This window comes from Equus quagga, chromosome 11 (genome assembly GCF_021613505.1).
Source record: "Equus quagga isolate Etosha38 chromosome 11, UCLA_HA_Equagga_1.0, whole genome shotgun sequence".
NCBI classification, from domain to species: Eukaryota; Metazoa; Chordata; class Mammalia; order Perissodactyla; family Equidae; genus Equus; species Equus quagga.
The window spans coordinates 78,215,660-78,225,199 of NC_060277.1; the positions used below are offsets into that span (position 1 = coordinate 78,215,660).

A 9,540-nucleotide genomic window follows, 5' to 3' on the forward strand; every position below is an offset into this window, starting at 1 on the left:
GTAAGTTCCACCCAGCCTGGCCGGCACACTCTCTACTTCATGTACCCTGTGCTTTAGCCCAGGGATGCCCAAACATAGACTGGCAATAATCTGAGAGTTTAGAAAAAACACAGCTCTACATAGTAAAATTACAGATTGTGACTCTGTGGGTCTGAGGGGAAGACCAGAACGCTTTATTTTTGATAGGTTCAAGGGTACTGACCCATTAGGAGGTTATAGATGCCCTTGCTAATATGATGGAAGCTATGGACCCTCTCTCCAGAAAAATACACCATCACAGAAATGTGGAAGACAATTCCAGAAGATTCTTGAAGCCTAGCCAAGAGCCACTAACAAGAATCCCGGACTAGACAAAATGAATCGCTCACAGTTTCTCACACCTGACCCGCCTGTCCCACCTGAGCCGTTTTCAGATGGTTCTAATCAAAGCACGGACCAGCATCATCAGCATCACCTGGGAAACGCAAGCTCTCAGCCCCACCCAAGAGCTACAGCGTCAGAATCTGTACTTCAGCAAGGTCCCCAGGGGCTGCGTAAGCACTTTAAATTTGTAGTCTCTATAAGTCCCTCCCCATCCAATCATCACCCAACGTTCAAAACCCGCCAACCTGGAGCCCACCTTAAATGTACCTCCCTGAGCCCCTGAGCTGGGACTCTCAGGGCTCTGCCTCTCTCTAGTTGCTACAGTGATTCATTCTGTGTCACTTGAGCGTCCCTCAGGGGCCCCCAGCACAGGTGTTACAACACAGACTCAATGAAAGGCTGTCAGAACAATGTTCCTCTGTCTCCTCTCCACCTCATCTTCATGACCCCTGTTGCCCCAAGATCCCACCCAGTTCAGCACCGTCACAGGGGTTCCCCGATGTGCTCACCGGTGCCCTGGACACCCTCATCTCACTGGTCACACCACCTCGGGCAATGCAAGCCACACAGGAGGAAAGCAGCTTCTCCCTGGGCTGTGCCACCTGTGGTTACAGACTATCGAGGGAGCTGTAGAGTGGCTTACCCTGCCAGGAACCTAACAGGTCCTTAGATTCGGCCCTCTCACCCGTGGCAGCCCCCTCACCGCAGGGCTCAGGTGCTGGTCCATGAGGGCTGGCCCAGAAGACAAACTAAATGTCAAGTCCCCTCCCGCTTGGCAGAGACACCACTCCCCACCCCCAATCAACCCAGGTCATTGCAGGTGAATCTTCCCTTTCTCTTCCCAAAGGCCACCCCCATCCCCCTCCTTCATGCACGTGGACCTGCAGCAGATCCACCAGAGAACATAGGAAATGCCTGGATGCTCACAGCTTGGGGTGGGCACTGCGCAGGTTTATTCATAAACTCAGCCCTGCTTGCCATGGATACTTGCTCCATCATCTCTCTGGACAGCAAGCTTCCCATCTAGGTCACTCCCCCAACCTCCAGTCCCCTGCCTTGTGCTCTGCACAGAGTAGGTGCTAACTGTATGAGTGTTAGCATAAGGAGACAGTGCAGTATGTGAGGAGGGGTGCTACACTGAGCCCAGAAATATACAACACCCCACAAACTCTGCCATTTGTCTTCTACGTCACCTCAGTTCTGTCACTGCCTCTTTCTTGGTCTCAATTTCCCCATCAGTGAAACAAGAAGATGATCTCTAAGGTCCCGTTCATATCTGACATTCTGTGCAAGAGTGAAGAATGGATTTCCAGTCCTTGGAAGGAAAAAGATGGCAGAGCTGGGGAAATAGGCTCCAGTCTACCAGGAGCTGACATGGAGGAGAGCAGAGAGGCGAAGCTGGAGGAGAAGCCTGGGGTAAGCGTCTAGAAATGACCCGAGGAGCTCAGCCCTGACTGCCTAGTGGTTAAAGTTCAGCATGCTCCGCTTTGGTGACCCAGGTTCAGTTCCTGGGCGCAGAACCACACCACACCTCTGTCGGTTGCCATGCTGTGGTCACAGCTCACATAGAAGAACTAGAAGCACCTACAACTGGAATAGACAATTACGTACTGGGGCTTTGGGAAGGAAGAGAAAAAGAGGAAGATTGGCAACAGATGTTAGCTCGGGGCGAATCTTTCCCAGCAAAAAGAAAATTATAAAAAAAAAATAGAGAGGATCCGATGGGTGCAAAGCCTACTGTGTGTCTCCCTCCAAGGCCTGAGCTGGGGGAGCATCAGCAAGCACAGGCAAGGGGCCCCATGCTGGATGGGGAGGCGGAAGCAGGTGAAGTGCAGGAGGGGCCAAGGCGGCAGGTTAGTCGCTGGCTTCTGATATTTCTAGAAAGCTCACGCTTAGTTCCTCTTTCCTTCACCCCTGACACTGACTGGGAGTCGGAGGTGATGACAAAGGTCCGCGTGGAGGATGCTCGTGGGGGTGTCAGCCCACTCGAAGGAAGAAGGGATTATTCACCCAGAGGACTTTCCATTCCTCATCTATGAGTTGATGAGGAGGGGGCCCCAGGGAGACTGGGGATTCTGGGGAGCTGTAAAACCTTGGCCCTGCCTCCCCTCACATCCCTTCCAGGGCTTTCCTTCTTACGCCTCTGAGCAGGGACCCAATCCAGACTTTGTGCTGGAATCTTCCCGGTACAACCCCATGTGAGACGTCCTTGGCTCCAGGCCCGGCATCTGGAATGCAGGCTCCAGTTCTTTTCTATGTGGTCTGGGAACTTCCAAAGCTGCTTCAGAGAGGGAATTTCCACTCATTTCTCCCACTCAGGTGACCGACCTTCCAGCTGAGGAGCATCTCTTCTTGACAGAGCAGAGGCGGGAGGGAAACAGCTGCCATCTCCCAGAAGACTTTCTCTTCTGAGTCATACCCTTTCACCTGTGACCTGTCTATTGTCTGACTCTTGCGGTGACAAGTCACTTTCCAAATATTGTGATTCTTCTCTGAGGTAGAGACGTACCTTCAAACATAGAGAAAAGCTTCCTGGCTGGAATACGGTTTCTTTACATAAAAAGAGGAAGTTGAAGTCCACGATCTCTCCAGGTCCTTTGGTTCTAGGACACCAGCAGTGAGAGAGACACGGCTGGACCAGCAGAAAGATTCAACATCTCAGTATCTTCAAACTTGTTAACCTAGACAAAACCCAAGAAATGGCTGGATTCCACAGAGAAATGGGACACAGTCCTCCCGGTCTGTGGAAAAGGCCATGCTAATATATTAGCCAGGAGTTTCCATTAATATGAAGAAAAACGTCTTGGACGTTAAGGTGAGATGGTCTGGAGAGGAGTGTGTGAAGCTGCGCAGTCTCCATCCTGAAAACGTTTTCTTCATTCAATAAGAGTGGTTGGAGCCATTGGAGGACCACTGAGCAAAACACAGAGAGGTTTCAAAGTGGGGCGGAGGCTGGTGGGGGGTTAGCACGAGTCAAGCAGAATGGAAATAGGGTCTGAGCAAGGCGCAAGCAATGAGGTAGACAATTGATTTGTTCTCTCTTCCTTCTGCCTTTTTGGAGTTATTCCCGAGTCTAGAATGGCTACTTCATGGATGCTCTGCTCTCAGATTCTCTAGGAAACCAATATCCATCATGAGACATTAACCTAAAGCCTGGGAGCAGGGACGCTGGAGTCAAAGTGTCCTGGGTGGGAAACTCAGCCCCGCCTTCTATCACCTGTGAGATCCTGGATAAGTCACTTCACTTCAGTTTCTACCTCAGGAAAGTTGGGTTGTTTGGAGGACAATGAAATGATGCTGGAAAGCACCTCAGCGCCATACCTGGCGCCTGGTAGGCACCCAATAACACCAGCTGTTCATCTGCTTCACTCTCACTGACCACTTACCTTGGACCAGACACGGCCGTTTGTGGTCAGAGATGACCATTTCTCATTACAAATGTAGTGATTGGCAGATGTTTCTTGCTCCATGCATTTTGCAGACATTGTCTCAATGACCCTTTAAGAAAGAAGAGTCCCTATATCCTTCCACGTCCACTTGGAAAGGCAAAGCAGTCTCAGAAGTAGGAGGCAGTGGAAAGGGGCGGTGGAGAGCTGAATTCTAGGCTTCGCTCAGCCACTAACACGCCTCCAGGAATCCTACCGTGTCTGTAAAGGAAAAGAGTTCACCGAAATGAAAGCTCAGGTCTTTACAGTTTTATTACCGTGATTCTGGGATTTCTGAGCAAACCCAGACCAGCGCTGCAGCATGAAGGCAGCCATCCCATGCCCATCATTCTGTTCCTCTCCTCCCTCATGCTCTCTGGGAATCCAGAAAGAAGCTGGGGTGACAGCCGCCATAGCAGGGGACGCACTTCTCGCCCAGAGCCGCCTGCTGAGCTGACCACAGGCTCCAAATCCCACAGTGACTTACCCACAAGGAATGTGTCATGACTCCTCTTGAGGTGACTGCTTGTTTGGCAGATGCTGGGGACAGAGGGCGCTCGGATGGAGGCCCAGGCCAGCCGGAGGATGCTTGCTCTTTTCACCCAGGACTGTCTCATAGTGGTGACAGCACAGACGCTGGGTTCTGCTCAGGGGAACTTGAGTGGGTTACTTAACCCCACTGTGCCTCAATTGTCTGATCTCTAAATGGGAATAACATACCTACCAGATGGGGTTGGAGAACTGAAAGGCTTAGCATTTGCAAAGGGCTTAGAATATTCCTGGCACCGAGTAAGCATTGTCTGAGTATTACATGGAAATTTCTTTCGCAGCACTGTAGGATCTACATGGCTTCTCCCAAGTCTTAAATCTGATGAGTCTTAGAATTCAGTTCTATGGTTACAAAATCCTATAGTTCTGCTAAGCTACGCTTGTGCCATCATCCTGCATTTTAAAGAGCAAATGGATTTAGTGTGCTGTTGGGGAGCCCACCAAGACTTCAGGGCCCCTTCCTGGCTTGAAGGCCCCTCAGGTTGTTGCCTAAAGGTGGGCCGGGGTCAGCCCAGAGATGCTTTCATTTCCCTTCTGACCTGTTTCCTTGCTTCCTTTCGTTTCTGCAGAGCTTTCACTTCTGAGAAAGCAGAAGGAATCTTTAAGAATAACCCTCTGGGTTCATGTCTGTGGTCGCTCCCAACATAACTGGCCTCCCCTTCCCCCCAACCCCACCACTTTTTTTGGTCTCAGCAACGGATGGAAAAAGTGCCAAGTCCTGACCACTGCTTCCTTCTCCTACTTCCTGGAAATCTCCCAGGATGCTGCCCTTGCTCAGCGCATTTAACATTCCACTTCGTCATTCATTGAGAATGATGCTGCTCTGGGGCCCAGCTTTCTCCCGTTGCCCCACCCTCTTGGCTTTCAATAAAAGGCAGGCAGAGCGCTGGAGGAGCAGAGAGGCTGAGACCAAGCCAGAAACCAACAACTCTCAGGCCGAAGCTCCCATCCTTACCCTCCAGCATGAAGGTCTCCGCAGCCCTCCTGTGCCTGCTGCTCACCGCGGCCACCTTCAGCACCCAGGTGCTGGCTCAGCCAGGTAAGACCCCATCTCCTTCCCTTTGAAGCACATCGCCCCATTTCTGGGTTCGCAGGCCATCAGAGCAGAAGGGTACCCACAGTCTCACTCTAACAACTGCCTTTTTAAGATCGGGAAGGTCAGAGAAGGATAAGGGGTGAGCCTTATCACACAGCTGCTCCTGGCCAGAGTCTGGGCAAGAATTCCAGCTGTGGACGCCAAATCCAGCTCCTCCCCGGACTCCAGCTCTGTAAACACAGCCTCAGTGCAGTTACTGCCCTGGCTCCCTTCAACAGTGTTTGGGGACTGGGGTGATCAAGAGGGGGGCCTCTGGCGGTGGGTGTGCAGGGTATTTCCAGATATGGGGGAGTGCAGAGCAGGAGACCCAGAACCTGGGCTGTGCTTCATTCAGTCCAGCTTCCAGAGACACAGCTCTGCAGAGGCAACGGGTATCAGAGAAACTTACTATTAGGCATAGATTGCTGGGTGCCTAGAGGGTGACCCATAGCTGGAGTCCCGGAGCTGATCTTCCCTGACCCTGATAATTTGGATTATTAGTCTCTCCTAAGGACACTCCCAGGAGTGATATAGTTTTAAGAGTTCCCCCTTCCCTCTGTCCATTATCAGTGCTGTATACCCATTTTACAGCATAGGAAACTGAGTCAGTATGACCTTCTAGCTCCAAGGTATAGGCAGAATTGTTGGGGTGTAACAGGTTCTACCCCCGCTCCTGACTTCCCTTTCCCTTCTCCTTATTCCTTTCTTCTGCTCTGACTAAGATCAGAAGAATCTAGTCCATCCTAAAATGGTTTTTCTTTGCGGTTCTATTTCCAGATGCAATTAATTCTCCAGTCACCTGCTGCTATACATTCACCAGTAAGAAGATCTCATCTCAGAGGCTGGGGAGCTATAAAAAAGTCACCAGCAGCAAGTGTCCCAAAGAAGCTGTGATGTGAGTTGAATGCACCAGCCCTCTCTGGGAGCTCCAGTTCTTCCTCAGGGAGCAAGGGGCAGCCTCACAAACTTAGAGTCAGAGTGACATCATCTCATTCAATAACTCACAGTGCCCCGTGCGAAAACTGAGGCCACCAGGGCAACGGTGACTCCAAACATCCCTCTCCATCTGGGTGCTTATTCAGAGCATTCCAATTTTTTTAACCCGATGTCAGGATGGCTTCAACTGGGACAACTATAGGAGCAACTTGCCCTGGGTTCCCTCCTTCCACCTGTCTTCCTCCTCTAGTTCCCATGGTAGCTTCTCGGGGCAGCATGGGCTTCACTCCTAGGCTGAAATCTTAATGGAACTAACTGTGCCTTCTCCCCCCACAGCTTCAAGACCATATTGGCCAAGGAGATCTGTGCTGACCCCGAGCAGAAGTGGGTCCAGGATGCTGTGAAGCAGCTGGACAAGAAAGCCCAAACTCCAAAGCCTTGAACACCTACTCCAAAAGCCAAGAATCTGAAGCTAATTTATTGTCTTCTAGCATTCCCTAAATGCCCCCTGATATTATTTTATTATAGTTTCAAAGAGTATGAACTTTGTTTATTGACATGAAACTTGATGCTTAAGTAGCGTTAATCTTATTTAAGTTATTGATGTTTAAAGTTTATCTTCCACGAATACTAGTGTCTGTGAGATATGGAGACTTGAGCAAACTGCTTTCCTCTGTGAACCCCAGTTCTACCCTTGGGATGGTGTTGAGGGTCCTTGCAAGGATCATTAATGCAAAACCTTTTTGTTTAAAATTATAAGACATTGCTAAAAACGCTATTGTGGAAATGTATATTATGATGTAACTACTGAACAATATATATATATTTTTGTACAAAACCTAACTTTTGGTGTTTTCTTGAAGAAAATTCAAAAGCTGAATACACACACTTGGTGGTGAGGAAGCAGCATGGTTTCAGAGGGCGGGGTCATATGTTGGAGGATTGAGAATGTGGATTGGCCCTGGGTGGGTTCATCTAGTGCCTATAGAAGAATCTTTAAGGCATTCCCCCACCACCACTCCAGCCCCTGACACCATCTGCCCACATCCCAACTACCCTTGTCACCTGTTTGGCAGCAGCCTCCCCTCCCATCTCTTTTCTCACAGCTCCTGACCCCTGCCCACAATCTCTCCCATAATCTATTGCAAATGCCCCCTACCTGGGCTACCTGCCCCCAATCTCTCCCCATCCAATTAATCCTCCAACTTTGAGTAATACAGACACCGCAGACATTAGGAAATTAGAAAGAGACCTAATGGCTTAATGATAAGATGGTTAGATTAAGATTTCATAAAGAGGATAGGACTTGAACTTATTCTTGATGAATTACAAGATTGTTAAGAAAAGGAGAAAGAAGAGTGGGAGCAAATACCTAGAGGTAGAAATGATGATGATGCATACATCAAAGAAGGAGAAAACAAATCAGATGGGAGTTGGGGTCCATGTCTCTGTCAAGTGATGGGGAAGTTTAGAAAGGGAGGTTGAGTGAAGGGTTTTGAACGTCAGGGTGGTAAGTTAGTACTCAACTTCATAGGTTAAAAGGAGATGTTGAAAATATTTGGTCCAATGAGGAAGGCCACGGGCATGTTCAAAGGTTTACAGGTAAGTTTCAGGAAATGTAATTTACTGGCTTCACGCAGACCTGGAGAAGTAAGGACGAGGGAGAGGCTCCTGCCGTGGTCCAGGCAAGAGATGATGAGTGGCTGAATATGGGGTGTGAGAGGCAGCTTTGGAGAAGAATAAGCTGGGCAGGAGGAAATGCTGAGCGATGTAGATGGAGGAGAATGACTTGTGACCTAAGATATGAAACCCCGTCTACAACCCACATTTTAAGGGGACAACTTTCCTGAAACCAGAATGCACTTTTCCGCATCAATGTCCCCCCATTCCAATCCCAGGAGCCTGAGATCATCCGTTTAGGTGGATGGGCCTCTTTGTCCTGAATGCCCACCTAAGGTCTCTATTCCTTTGCACGGCATTTGATCTACCTGTGAGGCATTTGACCCACTGAGACACAGACAGCCCCTCCACTAAAGAAAACAGGTCTCTCGCCCTGTTGAATAGGTTTTGTATGGTGAATTTGAGGTTCACCTGTCCAGTCTGACGGGGAGGTGGCTGTTAAATCAAGAGAGACCAAGCTGTGCCTTTGGCAGCTGGAGAAAACCCCGGCTGGGGAGAAGGACGTTTGGGTTCTAATCCCAGAACTGGCATTGACTCACCCTGTCACTTAGTACAGGTTGAATATTTTGAGTCTCCATCAATAAAATGGGGATGATAATGTGTCACAAATAGGAACTCAGCAGAATCTAGGTTCCGGGATCTGGGAGTGTGTTTCTTGGGAATCTCCCATTTCTACCAGCTGGAGAGGAAGAGAGATTCTGCTTCCACATTCCTGAGCCAGTCCAGGACCCCTGATTCAGGCTGAGGGATTCCATGGAAGCTCCAAGGAAGACTCACAAAGTACTCTGAGACGTCGGTCAGCAGATGATCTATTGGCAGCTATTTATGGAACTCACTGACCTTCAGGCTCGCCAGCCCTCCCTGCCTCTCCTCCACTCCTCCCATCCTCAGCTTTGATGGTCAATCAGGAGTAAATCTCAAAGTGCGGTGGACGTCAGCAGGCAAAAAGGGAGAGGAGCGCAAGCAAACGGGACATCACCGAGTAATTTACTGAGCATCCGGACCTCTATTGCCAGGCAGACATGAGATGGAGGGGCTGGAAGGAGGGGAGGCTGGGGGAGGGGCAATCCATGCGCTCCAGCCCAAAAACGATCCACTCACATTCCCTTTTTAGGCCATCTCCATTCATTTTCAGGAATCTTAATTCACTTTTGCCTCCAGCTAAGCGTGGGATTCCTTGCTCCTTGGATGACGAAACTGTGAACACAAAGCATTGGCAAGAGGCCCCATTTGAGGAGAGAATGCCAAGTGTGGCGTCTTCATTTCCTGTCACTGCCAATAGTCGGTTCCAGGAAATCTAGGCATTTTCTATCATGCTCAGAATTCTTCCAGCCCCTGTTCATTGCCCGATTCCAAAGCCACTTCTACGTTTTCTCGTATTTGTTATAGAAACACCCCACTTTCAGACCAAAATCTATATTCATTTCTTATTGTTACTATAACAAATTATCATAAACTTAATGGCTTAAAAACACACAAATCTATTATCTCACAGTTTTGGAGGTCAGAAAT

The 9,540-nt window shown here is 49.4% G+C and overlaps 1 protein-coding gene across 1 annotated transcript; it reads left to right on the forward strand.

Moving 5' to 3' along the window:
• The first annotated feature begins 5,248 nt into the window (after positions 1-5,248).
• Positions 5,249-7,185, forward strand: LOC124247346 (C-C motif chemokine 2). Its single transcript, XM_046676511.1, has 3 exons — positions 5,249-5,376; positions 6,190-6,307; positions 6,685-7,185. The coding sequence occupies exons 1-3, from the start codon at positions 5,301-5,303 to the stop codon at positions 6,788-6,790; spliced, it is 300 nt and encodes a 99-aa protein (XP_046532467.1). The 5' UTR covers positions 5,249-5,300; the 3' UTR covers positions 6,791-7,185.
• The last annotated feature ends 2,355 nt before the right edge of the window (positions 7,186-9,540 follow it).

Bases quoted from the DNA above. Each gene is read 5' to 3' on its own strand.
- LOC124247346 (XM_046676511.1), top strand. From the start codon at position 5,301: ATGAAGGTCTCCGCAGCCCTCCTGTGCCTGCTGCTCACCGCGGCCACC. The intron at 5,377-6,189 runs GTAAGACCCCAT...TTCTATTTCCAG, and splicing joins CCAGGTGCTGGCTCAGCCAG to ATGCAATTAATTCTCCAGTC. The intron at 6,308-6,684 runs GTGAGTTGAATG...CTCCCCCCACAG, and splicing joins TGTCCCAAAGAAGCTGTGAT to CTTCAAGACCATATTGGCCA.